Here is a 25,391-nt window from a genome sequence, read left to right as displayed (position 1 = left end):
TAACTGCATTCTTAATTTTTTTATTTGCACAACTTGTTGCTTATTTGTCTTCACTTTGTCTCTTATTTTGTTGTCTATGGTATTTGGTTAACTCTTGCTGATTTTATTTCTTTAACTTCTGTTCATTTTGTTGTTTTTTTCACATTGGTTAATGTTGTGTATTTTGCTCATTTTGTAGTTTTATTGCATATTTTGTTAATTTTTGCTTATTTTGTTGCATATTTTATTCACTTTTATTAACGTTGTTGTTTGTTAATTTATTAAATTTTGCTGATCAGATTTTTTCATTTTGCCTCATTTTTTGTTTGTTTTGTTCATTTTTGATTTAGCATTTAATCAGAATGAACAAAATAACTTTAGTCTTCATTCTTATGGTACATTCTTATTCTTTTCATTTCTTTTTTTTGCAAATTGCAGCAGTAAGTGATGGCAGATATTGTACTGAGAGGTGATTTTTACAATTCTGTTTGAAATTATTACTGTAAACGCACAAGTAGTTTGTTAAAGAGGGGCAGAAAATATGATTGTTATTTTTCTGCTCCTTTTCATTAATAATTTACTGACACATAAAAGCAGATTTACTCTTTCTGTGTCTTATCTTACGAGCAAAATGAATAAACTAAACTCATATTGTGTGGCCTTTGGTTTATCGTCATCTGATCCCTGTCGTTGTGTTTCTCCAAACTGTGTGTGATTTTGTACATGTATGTGTGCGTTACCTCGATGGCCACCGTCCACAGGATGAGCTGCAGCTCCGACTCGGGGAAGTACGCCTTGGCTTGTGGAGACATGCCGATCAGAGCGCAGTTGGTCACCACGGCGATCACGCTCATGGCCTCGAAGGCGAGCTGGAACACAGACACGGAGGCAGTCAATGACTCGTTTCCTAAAACGGAAACCCACCAACACGGCTAAGAAAAGGCATGTTCGTATCAGAATACCGAGATAAAAATACAAATGACAATGTTTAATCCCATGGGAGGTGTAAGGTTCTCAGAGACGGTGAGTTTAGATTTCAGACGGATGTAAACTATTAAAAAACACTGGGGGTGTATGGGTTATGGTTTTATTCTGTCCAATAATACAGCAGGCCATTGTGAAATCTACAGGGTTTTTTATTAGTATTTACTTTGGTTTTTGTATTCAGTTCCATTTTAGTTAGTTTTGTGAGTGTTTAAAAAGGACGATTTTTATTTATTTATTTTTATTTATTCTTAGTCTTTTAGTTTGATTTTCAGGTTTTATAAGACGTTATAACAGGAGTGTCAAACTCATCTTCTTCCGGGGGCCACATTCAGCCCAGTTTAATCTGAAGTGGGCCGGACCAGTACAATAATAGCATGATAGCCAATAAATAACACTGGGTTACAAAAAAATGTTTTTTGCAAGTTGTCTCGGTTTTTTCAACTGAATTAGGACCATTTTGCACCGCTAAATCCAAAAATGACATCTGTTTTTCTCAATCAGGTCAGGTTTTTTTTTGCTAATTTGATTTTGAAAAATGTCATCTTCTCACAAAATTGATTACATTTTTGTGACTTTATCAGTTGATTTTTTATATAGTTCTCACCCAAAATAGGTTTTAAGAGAAAAAAAAATCATTTTCACAAGCACACTTTATGAAACTTGTGACTTGATTCCTGTTAGGTACAATGGTGTATTCAGCGCAGATGTAGCAGAATACGTCAGGCTTATTTTTGCAAGATCTTCTAGTCGAAGCCATTTCATTCACCTGTAATATTAAAAAAAACATTAATCATAAATTGGCAAAAGTAAAATCTTCAGAACTCGTTTATTGCAAGAAATATGAAAGAATTTTGTATCATATGATGTGAAAATGCCCATAAATGTAAGCAAAAATGTTCAAAAGCCAATATGTAGCATAGTTCAGAAAGTTGACCTGATTGAGCAAAATGAATGTGATTTTAGGATTCAGCACCAAAATGATCCTAAATCAGCTCAAAAAACTGAAACAATAAATTTGTTGTTGACCAGTGTAATGAGAACTCCAAATTGTTGAAGTGCAAAAAATGATATTCAATTATGCCAATATTTATGTTTACAAATTATCCAGACAAAAAAGATGTAAATAACCTGAAAAAAGTGGAATTTGTTAAGAAATATAAGTACAATTTTATCAATATTATGCTTTGATTTATCATTTATGTATATGCAATACAGATCACATCTACAAAAGGCACAAAACATGTAGTAACAGGCAAAAAATGTTAAAAATTGCACTTAATTCTCTTTAGACATTTCAGGTTGTTCATATTTGTTCAGGTTATTCACATTTTATTGTTAAAGGATAGTTTGTTCATGTAAACATTTTCATACGTTAATGCTTTTTGCACTAAATCAAAGGGAAAAAAATGTTGTTGTCATTATTTATAGGTTAATATGGCATTATTTTGGAGTTTGAGGCCCTAACTTGCACTTTGCAAATTCATCCTGTGGGCCAGATTGGAACCTTTGGTGGGCCGGTTTTGGCCCCCGGGCCGCATGTTTGACACCTGTGCATTATAATAACATCTACTGTACATGCATTTCATCAAATTCCAGTCTGGCTTTTTCATATTTTTGTCAGTGATAGAGTTCTCCTGGGTCTTCTTCCATGGAATCCACTGTTGTTTCAGAGGCAACAGAGCAGACAGTGACATACCTAGACCTTGGAGTTCATGGAGTTCATCTTGAATGTGTTTAGATGTTCTCCTCAGCTATTTGTCTACATCCACACTGTCTTTCTGGTCTATCTGAGGTTACATTTCAGCTTTCAGGAGGTCGGTTACAGTGGCTTGGACATTGTACAGTCGCAGAAAAAATTATTTCATCATCATTTGTTTTCTTCAATTTCTTGTTCATTTTAATGCCTGGTCCAACTAAAGGGACACTTGTTTGGACAAATGTAATGATAACAATAAAAGTAGCTCATAGTAGTTTAAGTTTCAGAGCTGTTATCTATCTATTTTCCATGTTTTCTTGATAAAAACCAAAATCCCTTCAGTTCTTACATCAATATCTGTGTCATTGTACTGACAAAAACAGTGCTTTTATTCATTGCATGTTTTCTTTTCTGTCTGTTTTAGTCACATGAAACACACAGGAGTTAGGACTGGATTGCAGAACTATTGTTTTTGGTGACTTTTGATGGTTTAATAATTTTTTCCGTGACTGTACTTCTATTTTAATCAGATTTGAAGCTGTAGTCACGGGAGCATCACGCTGTATGGAGATAGTCTTATAGCCTTGAGCTTTAACTGCAGACTATTCTAGTCTTATATATGTTAGGCTATATAGTCTTATAGCCTTCACTAATGCTCATGTTGTTTATTTGTTAATTTATTTCAATTTTGTTGGTTATATTTTTCATTTTATTTTTAAAATTTCTTTATTTTATTGTTTGTTTTGTTCATTTCTGATTTATCATTGAATCTGAATGCACAAAATAAGTTCAGTCGTCATTCTTCTGGTACATTCTTATTCTTTTTATTTCTGCTCCTCAGGTGTCTAAGCTCCTAAAGCTTAGACACCTGAGGAGCTGAGGAGCCTCTAAGCTCTACTTTTCCTTCTCTGTTTCATGTTCATTATGGTGCACACATCAAACAACACTACAGCATGCACCATCCCATACACTGACATTTATACCATTTCTGTATATATGCTGTTATTGAGAAACCTGATCTAGAGACACATGTTTAGTGTAAATCAATTGGTAATTTTTAGACTGTAATTAATAGGTTTTCTTTGTTTATTTGTTTGGGTTTTTTTTAAACAAAAAGGGGTTTTTTTGTATATTATCTCTGTGAAGTCAGTAATAACCAGTATTAAAATATGTTAAAATGTGAGAAAACATTCGATTAGCAGGTTTAGAAATGTTTTTATTTCATTGTCTTAATACCTCTTTCTGATATTGAGTTTTAAATACATGTTTTTTTAGCTTCACAATTTAAATGCACGGTGTAGCTGAGTGGACAATTTTGTAACTCCATGAAAAAAACAAAAAAAAAAACAAAACTATCGTATTGGTTTTTTTTCAGGAGGAATAAAAACACAAGAAAAAAAATTGACTAAGGTTCACATAATTCATGCATGAAAGGGTTAATGTGAAAAAATATAATATTACATTACACCTCTTTTTTTTCTGTCTAAATAATGACAACTCCAAGTTTTTCTCTTTGTTTTAGTGTAAAATGTACATTAAACTATGAAAATATTAACATTTACAAACTATCCTGAATGTGAAAAACCTGAAACCTGAAAAGTTTAATTTTAACATTATTCTTCCTGTTATTAAATATCTTGTGCCTTTGTAGATCCAATCCGTAACATGCATGTATAAGTGATAAGTTGAGGTGTAATATTGTTAAAATTGCACTCATTTTTCTCAAGAAATTTCAGTTTTTTCAGGTTATTCACATCATTTTTGTTTTGATAGTCTGTAAATATACATATTTTCATAATCTGATTTTGATTGCACTAAAACAAAGAGAAAAATTTGGAGTAGTCATTATTTACATGTTATTATGCTATTGTTTTACTGGTCCGGCCCACTGGAGATCAGTTTGGGCTGAATGTGGCCCCTGAACTAAAATGAGTTTGACAGCTCTGATCGAGAGGAACATAAAGTGCAAAAACCACAGAAGATTAAAGAATATAACCAAGTATCCAGTATGTGATTGTGAGTCTTAGTCTTCACTGGTTGTAATAAGTCTGGTTCTGGTCTATGTATCATGTCATGAGTTTTTTAGTCTTAATTAGGAACACTTTAGGTCGACATCTGGACGTGACTCACCTGCCACACCCCGATGCTCGCCGCTGGTTCAGAGAAAGGTCGTTTGAAGACACGGCACATCTTAAAGGCGTCGGAGTAAACCTCAGTGATATTGTTCAACACCACGAGGACGGCGGCCAGCGGGTAGACGCAGGAGAACAGGCTGACGTAACCGAAAAGGAGGAACTGCTCCAGGTAGTCGTCAAACGTACCCTGAAGGCAGCGCAGACGGAAGATTGAAATGGATGAAACAGTTATAAAAAAACAACATTACACAAAAAAGGTAAGGTACGGTTAAGATAAAGTGAAAATAACAAGGTAAAAAGAAAGTAAAAAACAAAATGTCAATACAACTAAATACAAATACAATGAAAACAATTTATAAAAGATAATATCACTTAAAAAAAAAGATAAAAGTGATATCACATAAAAGATGATTAAAAATAAAAAAGTGATATCACATAAGATGATAAAATATAAAACAGTGATATCACATAAAAGATGATAAAAGATAAAACTGTGATATCACATAAAAGACGATAAAAGATAAAACAGTGATATCACATAAAAGACGATAAAAGATAACACAGTGATATCACATAAAAGATGATAAAAGATAAAACTGATATCACATAAAAGATGATAAAAGATAAAACACTGATATCACATAAAACACGATAAAAGATAAAACAGTGATATCACATAAAACACGATAAAAGATAAAACAGTGATATCACATAAAACACGATAAAAGATAAAACAGTGATATCACATAAAAGACGATAAAAGATAAAACAGTGATATCACATAAAAGACGATAAAAGATAAAACAGTGATATCACATAAAACACGATAAAATATAAAACAGTGATATCACATAAAAGACGATAAAATATAAAACAGTGTTATCACATGAAAGACGATTAAAAGATAAAACAGTGATATCACATAAGATGATAAAATATAAACAGTGATATTCCATAAAAGACAATAAAGGATAAAAAATAAACAATGATATCATATAAAAGACAAAGGATACAGATAAAACAATATCACATAAAATATGATAAAAATAAAACAGTGATATGACATAAAAGATGATAAAGGATAAAACAGTGCTATCACATATAAGAGGACAAAAGATAAGATAAAACAGTGCTATCACATAGAAGAACTTAAAAGAATAAAAAATAAAACAGTGATATGACATAAAAGATGCTAAAATATTAAACAGTGATATGACATAAAAGACGATGCTGTTATTTCTATTGTGTTGTGATAAAAAGTGAACGTTACCAAGTACGTGCTCATGTCGGCCTCCAGTCGAACCTGCTCCTCCAGAGGAAGCTCCTTGTCCTCCAGGGTTCGTTTCTTCTGGACTTTGCGGATCATCTTCTTGTTGCGTCTCCTCTGGAGCCAGTAGGGCAGGAAGGCCTCCATGAACTGGTTCAGGATCTGACTGGTGATCAGCAACGTGGCCAGACTCTGAAAGGAGAAGGACGGTTATGATGAGGAGAAACGAGAAGATGACAGACATTCTGAGCTTAAAACAAGGAAAAAACACTAAAGATATATGCCAAACCAGACATAAGACAGGATAAAATGATGAAGAGACGTTTCACACCTGTCTGAGCAGCACCATGTCCTGCATCACGAAGGCGATGTAGAAGAGTGATGCGAAGCAATTGAAGAAGTTGAACTGAAGAAAAAAAAGAAAAGACAGCGACGGTAAAGAGAAAACCGACCACTGAGGGACTGAAGTGGAGAAATAAAGACGATGATTATACTCACGACTAAAACTTTAAGGACCAAGTGGTTCTGAAATGAAGACTCCAGCCTGTGATTCTCTAAACACACAAAAACAAAGCAAATTAAAGCAGCAAGCGGCATTGACAGGCCCTCACCAAGGACATGTCCAGTACAAGTATGTCCATCATTCAGCAGGTGGCGCTCTAGCACCAAATTTCAATGTCTTCTGATGAATGGGTGTAGGCCTGGGAGATTAACAACTGATTTAAATTTGAGCCAAATCGGAGTTTGTGTGTCCGAACTGATGCAATGATTAAAATACAACTTCAATGAAAACGCTGCATTTTGGAAATTTCGATCCAACATGGCCGACTTGTGGTTTGTTTAGGGGCGTGGCCATAATGATATTTTTTGTTTGTCTCGTGATGATGAATTTGTGTACCGATTTTAGTGGCTCTATGATAAACTTTATGTTGGATGTGGTCCCATTGGCATAATGTATTTCCACTTTTCAAGGGGGCGCTGTCGGAACATTTCTTTATCGACATTATTTATTTGTTTGTTTGTTTGTTTATTTAGCAGGGACAGTACACAGTAATGAACATTTCTGTAAATGTACCAGTATTAGCAAAAAAGCTATTTTCATCTGCTGTCCCTGGGTAAGATGTAAAATACCAGCATTCATCAAATTAGAAACATTTTAAAAATTATGGCCACACCCACACATGACATAGCATTAGTTCACATACACAGTATACACAGTTAACCTTTCAGTATTAGTAAAATCATCTACGAAACCTATATGTAAATTCAATTTCACAAACTTCTAAATTTTGGGCAAAATTTGGTGAGTTTTCATAAATGTTCAGGGGGTCAAATTTGAGCTCAAAGAGCAGAAGGAAAAATAAAGAAGATTAAGAGGATGATTAAAAAAACTAATCTGAGCAGGAACAATATATCCATTTCCATGACAACCTATTACAAAAAAAAAAAAAAAAAAAAAAAATATATATATATATATATATATATATATATATATATATACACATGCATACACACACATACACACACACACACACACACACACACACATACACACAGGGTGGGGAAGCAAAATGTACAATATTTTGAGGCAGGGATTGAAAGACAGTGTATGACCAATTAGTTTATTGAAAGTCATGAGAATTTATTTGCCACAAGAGAATGTCCATAATAGAAAATGTTTTTATTCTATGTGTCCTCCTTCTTTCTCAATAACTGCCTTCACACGCTTCCTGAAACTTGCGCAGGTGTTCCTCAAATATTGGGGTGACAACTTCTCCCATTCTTCTTTAATAGTATCTTCCAGACTTTCTGGTAATAGTTTTGCTCATAGTCATTCTCTTCTTTCCATTATAAACAGTCTTTATGGACACTCCAACTATTTTTGAAATCTCCTTTGGTGTGACGAGTGCATTCAGCAAATCACACACTCTTTGACGTTTGCTTTCCTGATTACTCATATGGGCAAAAGTTTGTGAAAAGGTATGGATAATAGTGTTAGGTATGATTATGACATCAGTATATGTTTGGTTTCAAAACAATTGACATAGTGCCTGCTGAGAAAAAACAACTAAATGTTCATTGTACATTTTGCTTCCCCACCCTGTATATGTGTGTGTGTGTGTGTGTATATAATATATACTTATTCATTCATTTATTTATTTATTTATTTATTTATTTTTCCCACTTTCACTCAGGAAACTAAAACATACAAACACCAAACCATCCTCTGAAAAACACAGACATGATCCGTACTGACAGATGTACAAATATGTGTCTTTGATCATTTTTGGTCAGAATTAGTTCTGCAACCGATTAATCAACTCAAAGTGATCCAAAAAAAATCATTCAAGCACACTTCTCCTGAGCCAAAGTTTTGTTTCCTTCTTTTCTCTGCTGTTAAACATTGGTTCCACTGTTGTGTTTCACACGGACGCTTACAGTGACACACAAAGAAGCTTCAAGTCAGGAAAACTACAATAGAATATCTCCCTTCGATCAATTCCAGTCGATTAATGGAATCGTGAATTTTTGCATTCGCTTCAAGCACCTAATCGATTCATCGGTTGCAGCTCTAGTAAAAAGATAGGGTAAGGGGGCGGCAGTATATGAGCTGAACTTCATCCTGCTCCTTTTCAAATATGTTGTCTTTTTTATATTCATCTTTTTTTGTTGTAAATAAAGTTGAAAGTTGAAGTTGTTGTATCGGTTTTAAATGTTGATATCCAAAATGATCCATCAATCAATTAAAAATAACTGTATCTCAGGTTAAACTGCTGCTGTTGTTTTTATGCTCAGGTCACTTCATGAACTAGTTCCTGGCAAACGGTGCGAACAGCTGCACAAAACCATTCACATCGAAGCTATAAATCCACACTGAGTCTGACAAAACCCAAACGCCGCTCACCCCAGGCCGTCAGGAACTCAGCGGCGTATCTGTAGATGAGGTTCATGATCTCGATGACCACGGCGTAGATGATACTGGGGATGAACAGCAGGATTCCGGTCCAGAAGGTGGGGTCTTCGTCGTGGAGCGTCAGCGCCCAGCCCTCCATCTGGAAGTAGATCATCATGACGTACAGAGACAGGTAGAGGCAGAGCAGGACGAAGGGCAGCGACACCAGGTAGATGCGAAGCTGCCTTTTGGCGTTGGGGTAAATGGGTTCTTCGCGTCCCGTCACCGGGTTGAAGCCGAGAACGCCGTGGAAACCGGGTCGAGGTTCTTCGAAGGCCTTCTTTCTGCACAGCGTCCCCCAGTGGTAGGCCAGGGAGGCGCTGTGACGCTTCCACAACTGCAGCAAATAAACACACCCTCAGCCAGTCGGTCCAGGATAATTCAGAGACAACAGATACTTTAGCTTGGTTCAGGAGGAAACACACCATCCTACTAACATTAAATACTGTAGAGGTGTTCTTCTTATGGAAATAAAATAATATATTCAGCAGAGTTTTATTACTTACTATTATTATTTTTTCAGTTACCTTATGCATGAACATTTATTTGCACATCTATTGTTGTCTTGACCAGTGAATATCCCCGATGTGGGACCAATCAAGTTCCCTCCTTCCCTCCCTTCTTTCTTTCTTTCCTTCCTTCCTCCTTCTATCCTACCTCTCTCTCCCTTCCTTCCTTCATTCATTCTTTCCTCACTTCCTTCCTTCTTTCATTCATTCATTCATTCATCCATCCTCCCTCACTTCCTTTATTCATTCCATCCATCCATCCTCCCTTCCTTCATTTATCCATCCATCCATAGTGCCTTTGCTCTTTCCTTACTTCCTCCCATTCTCCTGCTCTCCCTTCTATCCTTCCGCTCTCACTTCCTTCTTTCATCCATCCATCCTCCCTTCCTTCCTTCCTTCCCTCATCCATCCATCCATCCATCCTCTCTCTCTCCCTCACTTCCTTTATTCATTCCATCATCCATCCATTCATCCTCCCATCTATCCATCCATCCTCCCTTCCTTCATTCATCCTTCCATCCACCCATCCATCCATCCTCCATTCATCCTTCCATCCATCCTCCCTTCCTTCATTCATCCTTCCATCCACCCATCCATCCATCCATCCTCCCTTCATTCATCCTTCCATCCATCCTCCCTTCCTCCATCCATCCATCCATCCATCCTCTCTTCCTTCATTCATCCATAGTGCCTTCACTCTTTCCTTCCTTCCTTTCTCCCTCTCTCCCTTCTACCCTTCCACTCTCATTTCCTTCATTCATCCATCCATCCTCCCTTCCTTCCTTCCCTCATCCATCCATCCATCCTCTCTCCCTCCCTCCCTCACTTCTTTCATTCATTCCATCATCCATCCATCCATCCATCCTCCCTCCCTCCCTCCATTCATCATTCCATCCATCCATTCATCCTCCCTTCCCTCATTCATCCTTCCATCCATTCATCCATCCTCCCTTCCTTCATCCATCCATCCATCCTCCCTTCCTTCATCCATTCATCCATCCATCCTCCCTTCCTCCATCCATCCATCCATCCTCCCTTCCTTCATTCCATCCATCCATCCATCCATCCATCCATCCATCCATCCTCTCTCCCTCCCTCACTTCTTTCATTTATTCCATCCATCCTCCCTCACTTCTTTCATTCATTCCATCCATCCATCCTCCCTTCCTTCATCCTTCCATCCATCCATCCATCCTTCCTTCATTCATCCTTCCATCCATCCATCCTCCCTCCCTTCCTTCATCCATCCATCCATCCATAGTGACCCACATATCCATGCCTCTGAGCGAACTTGCAGAATCCAAACATCTTGAACTGATGCGTCCACACAGGATGCATCAACAGTAAATTAATTATACCCATTAGTTTTCTGCCTCTATCAGGTCAAAATATCTGCTGAGGTGATGTTTTCTTTGGCCATGTAATTCCTTTAAAGTGTGTAAAAACGACTCTCCGTACCTCTAGGATAACAGTACACCAGATCAAGTTGAACACAGCAAAGATGACGTATTTATCATAGTCCTCCCAGTCGAACAGGTAGTAAGGCACTCCGATCAGAGCCATAGGCACCAGGGCAAAGGTGAAGTACTCCAGGAAACCGAAGTAGAGAGCCTGGCCCTCACCGTAGTAATGTCTGATGGCATCTGAGGAAGGACAGCGATAAGGAAGCAGTGAGTAAAGGGTTCATGTCTACACTAAAACTCTTACTTTTGCCTGTTTGGATTAGACAGACTAGCAGCTACTTTTACTTGGTCAGAAAACTTTAGTTGGTCCTTGGGCTCCGTCCACTGACATCTGTTTTCGGTGTAGCCTAACAAAGAATTGGAGCCACTCTAGAATCAGTTTTCTTGGCCCTGGTTTTGTTCTTTGGTGGTTGAAAAATAGAAAGAACTGGTTCCAGATCAAGTGTTGGCACCAAGTATGAGTATAAAAGGACTGTCACTTCAGTCAAAATGTAATACAGAGAAAGATTCTTAGGAACTGAAGGGAAATAAAACCAGGAAATACACATATAACAGAGACTGACCAGTTACTGACCTCACTATGTTATAAAAGCCAAGTGGTCTCTGTGTGCATGTGTGTCTTGCTAATCACACAAAATCCGAAAAGAGCTGACAGCTGCAGTTTGGCACTCTTATGGATTTTTGGTCAAGGAACAGACTAGTGAAAATGGCAAGTTGATAGGACTAATATTTTGGGAGATATTAGTAATTTTGGAACACAAAAGCCTTACAGTCACGTTGCTATGGCCAGAATGCTTTGGCAGTGACTGCTGGACAAATGCAGTAAAGAATACACAACAGCATAAAAATTACCATATCAAAACCCATATATACCCACACGTCAACATTAATCTAATATACCCACCCCCTTAGATTTATAATATATAATAGGGTTAGGTTGATGAGATATTTTGACTAGAAATACAGAGAGAAATACACATGGTACCTTTGATTTTTTCCAGTGCAGGAGGATATAGAACTAAAACACTGGTGTGATGCTGTGAGTGGATATATACTGACTTGTGCGTAACTCAAAATCTTGAAATGCTGGAGATATTCTGCTCAGTGTATCTGATTTAGGTGAAATCAGGTGTTTTTCTCCCTATAGCAAAATGATTGTTGACCAGTTTTACCAAACTGAAAATGAACAAGTCTTGTAAAGGTGTATGTAAACAAAACAATGACCATAAAAGCCAAATCTGAAGTTACTATATTCAGACCTGAGTTTGGGAATACACATCTAATATCAGTGTCCTTGGGTGTCCTGAAAGCCGCTTATACACTGAACAAAAATATAAACGCACCACTTTTGTTTTTGCTCCCATTTTTCATGAGCTGAACTCAAAGATCTAAAACTTTTTCTATGTACACAAAAGGCCTATTTCTCTCAAATATTGTTCATAAATTTGTCTAAATCTGTGTTAGTGAGCACTTCTCCTTTGTCCTTTGCTGAGATAATCCATCCACCTCACAGGTGTGGCATATGAAGATGCTGATTAGACAGCAGGATTATTGCACAGGTGTGACTTAGGCTGGCCACAATAAAAGGCCACTCTAAAATGTGCACTTTTACTGTATTGGGTGGTCCAGGGGGGTCAGAAAACCAGTCAGTATTTGGTGTGACCACCATTTTCCTCGCACAGTCTTCTTCATGAATTCTCTGAAACAGCTTTGGAGATGGCTTATGGTAGAGAAATGAACATTCAATTCACAGGCAAAAGCTCTGGTGGAGATTCCTGAAGTCAGCATGACCAGTGCATATTCCCTCAAAACTTGTGACATCTGTGGTATTGTGCTGTGTGATAAAACTGCACATTTTGGAGTGGCCTTTTATTGTGGCCAGCCTAAGGCACACCTGTGCAAAAATCATGCTGTCTAATCAGCATCTTGATATGCCACACCTGTGAGGTGGATGGATTATCTCAGCAAAGAAGAAGTGTTCACTAACACAAATTTAGACAGATTTGTGAACAATATTTGAGAGAAATAAACCTTGTGTGTACACAGAAAAAGTTTTAGATCTTTGAGTTCAGCTCATGAAAAATGGGAGCAAAAACAAAAGTGGTGCGTTTATATTTTTGTTCAGTGTAAATAAAATGTATTATTATTATTATTATTATTATTATTATTATTATTATTATTATTATTATTATTATGACCGATTTAGAACTAAAACAAACATATACCTCCAGATCAGAAAAACATAGATACAGTCAAGCAGCATGTGTATGATTTTTTTCCAGACTGCTAAGTTGGAACTGTGATGCGGTTGGACAGGTCAGGTGGTTCAGTGCCTGTGGGGGGCTAATAACGGCGTCAATATACACGCAAAAAGCTTATAATATCGTACAGATAACACACCGATTTACCGTCAAGAGTGGCGTGCATACTAACGCAAAGTCATGATATCACGTTGTTTTTTCAGAGAAATACCCGCCTTAATTTTAGAGAAAATCACAAAATCAAAAAATGTCCAATCTCCCAATGTTGAATAGTACTTAATGAAAAGTCTAAACTCTATATCATCTCCTAGAACAGGGATGTCAAACTCATTTTAGTTCAGGGGCCGCATTCAGTCTAATCTGATCTAAAGTGAGCCAGACCAGTAAAATAATACAAATAATAGGATAAGAACTTAGAAATAATGTCAACTCCAAAGTTTTTTCTATGTTTATGAGTGAAAAAAAGTCAAATTCCATAATGAAAATGTTTACATCTACGAACTGTACTTGAACATAACATGAACAAATATGAACAACCTGAAAATTCTTAAGAAAAATAAGTGCAATTTTCACAATATTATGCCTTAGTTTATCATTTATACACACGCATCACAGCTTACAGATCACAGTGGATCTACAAATACACAAAACATTTAGTAACAGGCAGAATATTGGTATAATTCCACATATTTCTCTTAAGAAATTTCAGGTTATTCACATTTTTTGTAAAAGGCTAGTCTGTAAATGTAAACACTTTTGTATAATTTTACTTTTTTTTTACACTGCAGCAAAGAGAAAAAATTGTAGTTTTCTTTATTTAGAGGTTATTATGATAGTATTTTACTGGTCTGACCCACTTGAGACTGAATTGACCTAACATGATTCGAACATCCTTGATCGTTAATATCGTCAGTGTAATTTCTGATTTTCACAAATTCATCCCAGGGGCCGGATTGGACCCTTTGGCGGGCCGGTTTTGGCCCCCGGGCTTGTGTTGTCAAACCACTACAGATGGTCCAGAATGCAGCAGCATGTCTGGTCTTTAATCAGCCTAAAAGGGCACATGTCACCCCGTTACTTATTGAGTCACACTGGCTACCCATAGCTGCCCGCATCAAATTCAAATCGTTAATCCTAGCCTACAAAATCCTCCATGGGTCTGCTCCTACCTACTTAGGTGCACTGATAAAAGCTTATGTTGCCCCACGACCACTCCGCTCGTCTGGGGAACATTGTCTGGTGGTCCCTAGACCTTGTACAAGACAATCCAGGCTCTTTTCATGGGTTGTTCCATGTTGGTGGAACGTTCTACCAGCACTACCAGAACAGAGGCATTCCTGCCTATCTTCAAGAAGCTCCAGCAGACCCAGCTCTTCTGAGAGCACCTCCTGTCCTAGCACTGTCAGACATTCCATTTTAAATATTCTTATAAGGTTTTTCCCAGGATTATCACAGATTTTCCCAAGATTATCTCTGGACCTGCTGCGGTGGTCCTGCCTCTCTCCTGCCTTCATCATCATCACTCACTTATCCTCAACTGCATCCATGTGTCTCCCCCTACTCCCCCCTTCTCCCCCAGTCTCTATCTCTATCGCTCTCTCTTTTTCTCTTCCTTTACCCTCTCTCTTTAACCCCAGCTGGTCCTGTCAGTCGTCCATCCTCCTCAGTCTGGGTCTGCTCCAGGTTTCTGCTGTTAAAGGGAAGTTTTTCCTTCCACTGTCAGCACTCACTAGTGTTTGCTCCTGGAGGATTCTGTTGGGTTTCTGTGAATTGGCTTAGAGTCTGGTTTGGACCAACTCTATATATAAAGTGTCATGAGATAACTTTTTTGTTGTGATCTAGCGCTATATAAATAAAATTTGACGGATTGGTTGATTGATTTGATTGGTTTCCCCTGTAAGTTGCTTTGGAAAAAAGGGTCTGCCAAATGCATAAACACATGTTTGACACCTGTGTCCCAGAAGGATTGAGATTGAGTAAAAATGTCGATATTTATAGATATAGAAGAGAGAGTCACTTACCAATAGGCTGGAAGGATAACTTCACCTTCTGATACCAGGAAAAAGACAGTCTCTTCAGTTCCTCCTTTTCATGCAGAGGAAAAACCTGGATCAGGATCCCTTTGGTCTGAAGTCTGCGAACTCACAAACGAACAACAAACTGGGATGTTACCTGCTGTGTTGCCTTTTTGTGTTATTTTGCTGTAACGTAGACCACCCATCACTAGAGTTGTGTGTGGATAGTTAGGTGAGTCTTTGTCTCACTCCAGGCTTAGTTCTTACTTGTGTTTGCCTGAATTCACTTTCCCAACTAAATAAATACGCAGTTTAATTTTCTAAAACAAGGACTTACAAACAATAGCTGGAAGCCACTCTATTGTACACAACACTGTGCCTATAGAAATAATTCCTATTGTCTAATACGGAGTGACTAAATACAAGTACATCAAAGCTCTATCATTTCATCTGCCATTTCTTGAGTGCATCATTTGTCGAAAATGATTACATTCCGCTTTAACACAATTTGTCAAACACAGGCGCTGAATAGAACTACCCTATCTCCTCTGCAAGTTCATTGCTTCCTTATCTCACTTTGGGAATATTTCACCGCATTTGCATATTTATTATTTCCATACTGCAGCCGCTGAGAGAGCAAGAAAGACAAAGAGAGAGGGTGGCGGCGGCGTTCAGTGTGTTCCCAAGGAGAGGTGGATGTACTGACGGTTTTTTTCCTACACAGTTTCTAAACTTACTACAACTTAAAAAAAAAAAAAAAAAAAAAAAAAAAAAAAAGAGTCGATGCAGTGGAAGGGAAGCCACATTAGTTAGAAAACAGTAAAACCCTGACAAAAGCAGATACCGAAGAAAAAACTGTGTACAGGCAGCTGATATAGCTAAAATTCTATTATTCGTTAAGTAATTCTATGTCACAATATTCTTAAATACAAGTGAATAATGTGTAAAGGCTGAACAGTTTGGTTGTCTTCTACAAAGTTAACAGTTTAACCTCACTTAACCCTTTCATGCATAGTGGTCACTACAGTGGACAGTTCTTCTCCAGTTGTTCTCTTGTATATTCATGGGTTTTGTTGTTTTAGTTCCATATCAGCCGACAAGGTGGACAGCTGTTCTTGATAAACCTGATCTGCAGTAACATGTTTGAATGTAAATCAATTGCTAGTTGTTATTGGACTGCAATTAAAAGTTTTGTTGCACAAAAAGTTCTTTTTTTTTTGCAAATTATCTCCATGAACTTAGTAATAACTAGTATTAGAGTATGTTCAAATGTAAGAAAACATCAGATTAGCATTAAAATTGTTTGTATTTCATAGTTTTCACACAGTATATCACTTTCTGGTGATGGGTTTTAAATATATGTTTCTTTGCTTCAGAAATTAAACAGATGGTGTCCATCTGAGTGGACATTTTTGTAACTTCATGAAAAATTGGCTCATTAAAAAATTTCAGCTGCATTGTTTTTTTCATGCCTAAAGAGGAATAAAAACAAAATATTGACCATGGTTCTCATAATTCACGCATGAAAGGGTTAATATGTAGAATGTTGAAATAGAAAAAGGTATAACACTGGTGTTTTTATGAATGCAACATTCAAATTCAGACTCAGAATAAGAAAAATTCACAAGTAAGAGGTGGTTTTGAGGACTTTCCATCAAGCCAGTGTAAGTAAACTTTGTACCTACAGTCATGGATAAGTTTTCCAGTTTACACCTCCATTAAAAACAGGTTTATATATGTGACGTGGGACAAATTAGTATCTAGATTTATTTGGGCTGGGACAAAACCAAGGGTAAAACTTAAAACACTTCAGTTGGGAAAATTAGAAGGAGGTCTAGCTTTACCTAATCTGAAACAGTATTACTACGCAGCCCAAATGAGGTATATTGTAAATTGGTGTTCCCCTGAGTATCAAGCCAAATGGAAACATATTGATTTAAATTTAGAAATTTCACAACCTCAGGCTTGTTTAGGGGGTAAAGAACACAGAATATAAGGGAGATAATGACATCATAAAACAACAATTGAGAATATGGAATGTGATTATTAAGAAATATAATTTGGAAAATGATAGTAAGCTCCTGGTATGGCCTTCCCAGTCAGATAAATTCACCCCTGCTAAATCTGATAATAGATTTCTGAGGTGGAGAGAAAAGGGAATAACAGCCATTTGTACATTCATTGAGGGGAAAACTTATAAACCATTTGATAAAATAAAAAAACAATATAATTTGGAGGATAAGGATCAGTATGGATATTTACAGGTAAAACATTTTTTTGACAGAGAGATTAAAAGTAACTTATCAGAGGGCAGTGAACTGATTAAGGTCTTTACAGGAGCTTACAAACACACACCCACTAAGACTGTGTCTAAATTATATCAGGGTCTACAAAAATGTAATGGTGTGAATTCATATTATGTTAAATCAAAATGGGAATCTGAATTGAATATTACTCTGTCTGAAAGTGAGTGGCATTCTATGTGCAAAACACAGCTAACATCCACCAGCTCTAAAGGTTGGCGAGAATTTGGCTGGAAAAACCTCATTCGCTTCTTTATTACACCAAATATTAAAAGCAAACAACTGGGAAAACAGCAGCAATGTTGGAGAGGATGTGGACACATGAATGCCAATCACTCGCATATCTTCTGGACATGTGTAAAAATGCAAATGTTTTGGAACCATGTTTTTCAGACAATGGAGAATATTTTAAATTATAAAATTCCAATGGACCCCCAGACTATCTACCTTGGTCTAATACCTGATGACATAATTAAAAGAGAAGACATTTACTTATTTAAAATTTTAATTCTTGCCTGTAAAAAGGTAGTCACAAGGAACTGGTTAAAAAGTGACCCTCTACGACTACAACAATGGCTGGACATTATAGAGGAAATATACTCCATGGAAAAATTAACATTTCTACTGAGGATTAAGATGGGAACTTTTAAGCGAAGATGGGAGAAATGGATCATATTCAAGGACAGAAATTCTTGATATCAGATTGAGTATGGAAATACTGTCAAATGTATAAGGAACAACATCCCCCGTGTTTTATTGTGTGGGTCCCCCCCCCCCCCCCTTTTTTTTTTTTCTTTTCTTTTTTTCCTTTTTTTGGTTATTAAGCATTGTTATGCACTGTAAAAGTGTTTCAAAACATTAAAATAAAGAGTATAAAAAAAAAAAAATAAAAAAAAAACAGGTTTATATGGGTTCATTCTCCTGTCAGTGGCCCCGATCAGTGGTGCTGAGGAAGATCTGGAGTTGGTCCCCAAGCACTTTCAATGGCAGCTCAAAGCTACTAATATGCTAATGCTAATGTTAGGTATTTTGTATAATTAATCATATACTTGATGTCGTCAGGCAGTACATGTGCCATTTTTTTTTTTTTTTTTTTCGCAGTAATGCCTGTTGTCATTTAAGAGAAAATCACAAAAATGTCAAACTGAAGCCTTAACCATGACTCTAAAGAAAATATTACATCAAATAACATCTACTGACTCAGGGAGCAGTCATCAAAACAAAAAACACATTCATTTAGTGCAGTGTTTTTCAACCTTAGGGTCGGGACCCCACATGGGGTCGGCTGGAATTTCTAGTAAAAAAACTATATGGTGAGTTAACAGAGACAATCCCAATCCATAACAGACATGACAAACTGTCAGTGTGAAACTGCAGCACTGTGGTTCTGTTTATCTGTCACATGTTCACTGTGGTCAGTTTCAGATGCTGCAGCTCTTTCATAATTCATAGTTTCAGTTCTTGTTTGTTCAGTATTAATTGTCCTCCTTGTAAATCACAGCTGGACTGACTGGACAGATCCTGACCAAGGAAAATCAAATTCTCCCTTTGTGCAGTAATCTACACCTGGATTTACTGCCTCTGTCCACAATAATATACATTATATAGACTAAATGTCCTCTAAAATTAACATTTATTTGCCACATAGTACTATTACATGATCAAAAACAGATTAGTTTTGTCTAAGGAGGGTGATACAGACCACATTAGAAATAAATGGAAAAAAGAAGGAAATCTAGTTCTATCAGATGACAGATGGGAAAAGGTCCTCAAACTACAATGGATGACCTCAAGTTCCAACAATTGGAGGGAATTCTGTTGGAAAAGTATTGTTAGATTTTTTGTAACTCCAGCCCAGAAAAAACATCAGGTCAGTGGAGCCACTTGTTGGAGACTCTGTGGGACAAAGAACACCAATCACTATCATATTTTCTGGAGTTGTCCAGTGATCAAACCATTTTGGGAACAGTTGTGTGAACATTTAAATAACATTTTTACTGAAAAGATTCCTTATAAATGTGAAGCCCTATATTTAGGAGATATTTCAAGTGAGAACTGGACTCTGAAGGTTAAAAAACTGTTGTTAATGCTTTTGGCAGCGAGTAAAAAGACTATCAGTAGAAAATGGTTAAAGCCTGAAGCACCCACAACAGAAGAATGGACGGACATGGTACAGGACATTTACATTCTGGAGAAGTTGACATTTTGTTTTAAGGGTCAAAAGGAATCTTTTTTCACAATTTGGTCAAAATGGACAAACTACAGGGTGTCCCATAAGTCTCCATACATAGGAGACATAATACATATGGTTCTAACATGTATTTCTTTATATTTCTTCTTTATAGTTCTTCAGCAGTGGAGGACACGCATTGAAATGTGTTCCCGACAAAATGGCAGTCATATAGAGCATATTATATAAATAAAAATGGTTTATGTCAAGAAACGTTTATTTTTCCTATGTATGGAGACTTATGGGACACCCTGTATGTTAAATTTGTAATGGATGTGAAATGAATATTTCGGTGATGTGAATACTTTTACATGTGAAACATTTCTGTTTAGACTGATGTAAACATTCACACCTTAAATTGTCTTATCAATGGAGTAGTTGAGTAAGCCCTCTCCTCCAGCCCACTTTTCTTTTATATGTTCTTTACATGACAAAAAATCGTGGATAAGCATTTTTTCATTTGACGTGTAGAAAGTGAACTGTGCCTGTAACAGAAGATTTGTAACGTGCTTTTCCAAATAAACAAAGAATAAAAAAAATAATAAAAAAAACAGATTAGTTTCAGCAAAAGAAATGTCTCAGTTTTGAATGTCTGGGGTCACCAGAAATTTGTGATGTTAAAATGGGGTCACGAGCCAAAAAAGGTTGGAACCACTGACTTAGTATAATATTAACCCTTTCATGCATACTGGTCACTACAGTGGACAGTTATTCTACATCTGTTCTCTTGTATATTCATGGGTTTGGTTGTTTTAGTTGCATTTCAGCCAACACAGTGGACACTTATGCATTATCCCATACACTGCAATTCATACCATTACTGTCTTTTTGCATAGTATCTGCATGAAGATAGTAATAACTAGTATTAGAGTATGTTAACCCTTTCATGCATGAATTATGAGAACATTAATGAAGTTTATTTTTTTCCTGAGTGTTTTTATTCCTTTTTACGCATGAAAAAAATAAATAAAAAAATTATGAACCTATTTTTCATGGAGTGACGAAAATGTCCACTCAGCTGGACACCATTCATTCAATTTTAGAAGCAAAGAAACATGTATTTACTGACATAATGTGTGGAAATTATGAAATAAAAACATGCTTAATGCTGCTATTCTGATGTTTTCTCACATTTCAATAGCCTTTTTGTTTAAAAAAAAAAAACAAAGCAAAACTGGTAATTACAGTCTAATAACAATTAGCAATTTTTTTTTTTTTTTTTTTAATGTCAAATGTGTAACTGCAGATCAGGTGTATGGGATGATGCATAAATATCCTCTGTGTTTGCTGATATGGAACTAAAACAACAAAATCTATGAATATACAAGAGAATACCTTTGAACAGCTGTCCACCGTAGTGACCACTGTCAATGAAAGGGTTGAAATGTGAGAAAACATCAGATTAGCTGCATGAAAAATGTTTTTATTTCATAATTTTCACACAGTATCATATTTTCTGATGATGGGTTTTAAATACATGTTTTTGTTTGTTTTTTTCAAAAATTAAATGCTTGGTGTCCAGCTGAGTGGGCAATTTTGTAACTCCATGAAAAATAAATTCATAAAAAAAATTTCAATCGCATTGTTTTTTTCATGCCTACAGAGGAATAAAAACACTCAGGAAAAAAATCTCGACTATGGTTCTCATAATTCATGCATGAAAGGGTAAAGATTAATTAAAATTTTTAATATTGAGATTTGGTTTAGCTCTACATTAGGATCTAGTAAATCTGTAAACTTCTCACTCACTGATAGATTTCCCTGGATAGAGCTTGGCCTGGGTGTATCCCGGTATGTGAGTTTCATCTTTGGCTCGTAGCGTGTCCAGCTCATGTTTAATAATGAACTGACACTCGGCCATACTCAGGAAACCATCGCCGTCTCCTGCAAAGACAGAAGACACACACACACAACACAGACATGTGAATACTGCAGCCGCTGAGAGGACGTTATAATGAGGTTTCACCTTTTTAATCATGACCAACGCTGCTGTAAAAGTACCTTGATTAGAATAACAACACTTTATAAATCATTACAGTGTCTATGGGTTTGGAGCATCTACGAAAAATGAAAACAACAAATCAGCTGCAGTGACTCAGCAACATTAACGATCACAAAATCAACTGCTGAATCACTTATTGAGTCTTTGAGTTTCTGTCTTGAACATTAATGAGGCAAAAACAAAAAGATAACGATCTGAAACTGTCAGAACTTGTTATATATTGGAATCATCTTTATTTGCCAAGTATGTAACACATACAAGGAATTCTAGGCCTGCAGATGTTGTCTCTCTATTAAATTACAAGTACAAGGTATAATTTAATAAATATAAGCAAAGTAAATTATGAAAAAGAAACTCTATATACATAGAGTATAATAATAATAATAATAATAATAATAATAATAATAAGAAGAAGAAGAAGAAGAATAATAAGAAGAAGAAGAAGAAGAAGAAGAAGAAGAAGAAGAAGAAGAAGAAGAAGAAGAAGAAGAAGAAGAGAGAAGAAGAAGAAGAAGAAGAAGAGAAGAAGAAGAAGAAGAAGAAGAAGAAGAAGAAGAAGAAGAAGAAGAAGAAGAAGAAGAAGAAGAAGAAGAAGAAGAAGAAGAAGAAGAAGAAGAAGAAGAAGAAGAAGAAGAAGAAGAAGAAGAAGAAGAAGAAGAAGAAGAAGAAGAAGAAGAAGAAGAAGAAGAAGAAGAGAAGAAGAAGAAGAAGAAGAAGAAGAAGAAGAAGAAGAAGAAGAAGAAGAAGAAGAAGAAGAAGAAGAAGAAGAAATTGCATTTTTAAAGCACTTTTCATTCAGCAGAATCTCAAAGTGCTACAGAGAGAAGCCAGTCCAATAAAAAATAAAATACTGTATCAGGAATAAAAGACTAAGTGGATAAAACACGTATCTGCTTATATACAGTTATAGTACAACTTTTTGTGAAATTGGAGCATTAACTGTTCATTAAAATGACTGAAAGGTAACTTTTAATTTAATTTAAAAATAAAACAACCAGGAAATCACTGAGATTACTTCTAAATTTGGACTGCACTGCAAAAATCTAAATCTTACCAAGTGTATTTTTCTCATTTCTCGTCAAAATATCTCATCACCCTCAGAATAAGACATAATCACCTAGAGAGGAACTTTTCAAGATTTTTTTTTTTTGCTTAATTCAAGCAAAAAAAAAATCTTCCAGTGGAACAAGTGAAAATTATCTTGGTAAGATTTCTTGAAATAAGATTTTCAAGATCTATTGTCTACAAATCAGTTCTTATATCTCACTGAAAAGTTCCTCTTCAGGTTATTATGTCTTATTCTAAGTGTGTTGAGATATTTGGACTAGAAATGAGAAAAATATACTTGGTAAGATTTAGATTTTTTTCCAGTGTGAGACCCAGGAAAATACAAGTTTTGGCTTTTTTTTTTACATTAAATAATTGCCTTAATTGGAATCAGCCCAGTGCAGCAGTTTTTTCAGATGCATTTTTAAATTTTTTATGGATCTCCTTTGCAGTGGACAGTGGTTTTTTTGTTTTTGTTTTTTTTTTCCTCAATAAAGAAGTGAAACACTTGTCCCCTACAGAGGTCAGAAATACATTGCTGGGTCTCAGAAGGATATATTCTAGGTAATCAAAAGTCTGATGCCTCCAGTACTTCTTATATCTCACTGAAAAGTTACTCTTTAGGTGATTATGTCTCATTTTAAGTGTGATGAGATATTTCGATGAGAAATGAGAAAAATACACTTGGTAAGATCTATATTTTTGCAGTGCAATCCAAATTTAGAAGTGATCTCATTGATTTCCTGGTTGTTTTACCTTTGAATTAAATTAAAAGTTACCTTTCAGTCATTTTCAATTTTCACAAAAATTTGTACTATAACTCTATGAGAAAAATGCACTTGGTAAGATTTGGATTTTTGCAGTGTGACATCATTCTTGGACTTTAACTGTATTTATCTTGGTCTTTTATATAACTAGATAAAAAAGTTGTTGGTTTGTTGTAACTATGTCTATGCTGTTCTCTGGGCCAGGTCAACCTTGGAAAAGAACTTTTAATCTGAATAAAGAATACCCTAATTAAATAAAGGATAAAAAATATTAAGCAGCTCAGAAAATGAATGAATGAATGAATGAATGTGTTCGTACCTTTTCTTTTATCTACAGGCAGAGGTCACTTTCAATTAAACACAAACTGTTCATCTTGAAGGTGTGCATTACAACTTACATCTACATATATTTTGCCCATTGTACATAATGTAAATATGGTTAATCCTACATATTCTGTACTTCATACATTTGCTGCTTGTTCTAGTTAGATGCTAAACTGTATTTCGTTGCCATGAACTTGTACTTGTTACGACATTAACCCTTTCATGCACAGTGGTCTCTACAGTGGACAGCTATTCTACAGCTGTTCTCTTGTATATTCATGGATTTTGTTGTTCTTTTCGTTGTTTTTTTTTGTTTGTTTTTTACACATATCTTTATTGAAGTTTTAAGACACTACATATCTTTTCTGACATGAATTGGTAACATTATGTAGATCTCTCCTGAGCATAAACTCCCAGAATCACAAGCCTTCACCACAGTTTTCACACAATTTATCAGTAAATATATGTTCCTGTGCGTCAAAAATTAAACGTGTGGTGTCCAGCTGAGTGGATATTTTTGCAACTTCATGGAAAAATAGGTTCATAAGAATTTTTTTGTCATTATTACTTTTTTTAACCCTTTCATGCACGAATTATGAGAACCTTAATCAAAAAATTTTTCTGAGTGTTTTTATTCCTTTTTAGGCATGAAAAAAATAATGTGATTGAAAATTTTCTTCTGAAAAATAAATAAAATAAAAATAATCCCAAAAAAATTTTAAAAAATACATAAAAAACAATAATGAAAAAAAAAAAATTCTTATGAACCTATTTTTCATGAAGTTGCAAAAATATCCACTCAGCTGGACACCACACGTTTAATTTTTGACGCACAGGAACATGTATTTACTGATAAATTGTGTGAAAACTATGGGGAGGGCTTATGATTCTGGGGGTTTATGCTCAAGAGAGATCTACATAATGTTACCAATTCATGTCAGAAAAGATATGTAGTGTCTTAAAACTTTAATAAAGATATGTGTAAAAAAAAACAAAAAAAAACAAAAAATGAAAAGAACAACAAAATCCATGAATATACAAGAGAACAGCTGTAGAATAGCTGTCCACCGTAGTGACCAGTATGCGTGAAAGGGTTAATGTATTTTTATTTATTTTTTTTTTTAAATTATTTTTATTTTATTTTAGTTATTTATTTATTTATTTTTTCAGAGGAAAATTTTCTATCACATTGTTTTTTTTCATGCCTAAAGAGGAATAAAAACACTCAGGAAAAAAATTTGATTAAGGTTCTCATAATTCGTGCATGAAAGGGTTAAATTTAATCTGATCTGAAAACTGCAGGTACATGTCTTGAAAAAAAAGCCAGATCAACATGGTGTAAGTTTATGTATTCACCTTCAGGACACATATTCATGACGCAGAATGAACAGGTTTAGAAAATCACTAATTCCTGTTGCGATCAATCTTGTAAATCCCCCCCCTCTGGGAATAA

The 25,391-nt window shown here is 35.7% G+C and overlaps 1 protein-coding gene across 4 annotated transcripts in view; it reads right to left on the bottom strand.

The window, feature by feature from the left end:
- Window positions 1-25,391, bottom strand: part of ano10a (anoctamin 10a) — a 109,889-nt gene that overhangs the window by 77,043 nt on the left and 7,455 nt on the right. For all 4 annotated transcript variants that reach the window (XM_030157382.1, XM_030157381.1, XM_030157384.1 and 1 more), the window contains exons 5-13: window positions 21,548-21,682; window positions 15,272-15,391; window positions 10,985-11,169; window positions 8,970-9,354; window positions 6,563-6,618; window positions 6,396-6,470; window positions 6,068-6,256; window positions 4,793-4,984; window positions 720-848 (exon numbers count right to left, since the gene is read on the bottom strand). In XM_030157382.1, the coding sequence (XP_030013242.1) occupies window positions 720-848; window positions 4,793-4,984; window positions 6,068-6,256; window positions 6,396-6,470; window positions 6,563-6,618; window positions 8,970-9,354; window positions 10,985-11,169; window positions 15,272-15,391; window positions 21,548-21,682 (1,466 nt within the window). The remainder of the gene's footprint in view (window positions 1-719; window positions 849-4,792; window positions 4,985-6,067; window positions 6,257-6,395; window positions 6,471-6,562; window positions 6,619-8,969; window positions 9,355-10,984; window positions 11,170-15,271; window positions 15,392-21,547; window positions 21,683-25,391) is intronic.

Source organism: Sphaeramia orbicularis, chromosome 16 (genome assembly GCF_902148855.1).
Source record: "Sphaeramia orbicularis chromosome 16, fSphaOr1.1, whole genome shotgun sequence".
In the NCBI taxonomy this organism is placed as follows: domain Eukaryota; kingdom Metazoa; phylum Chordata; class Actinopteri; order Kurtiformes; family Apogonidae; genus Sphaeramia; species Sphaeramia orbicularis.
Note: the sequence above shows the minus strand (reverse complement) of the source record. Positions and strands in the feature narration are given on the sequence as shown.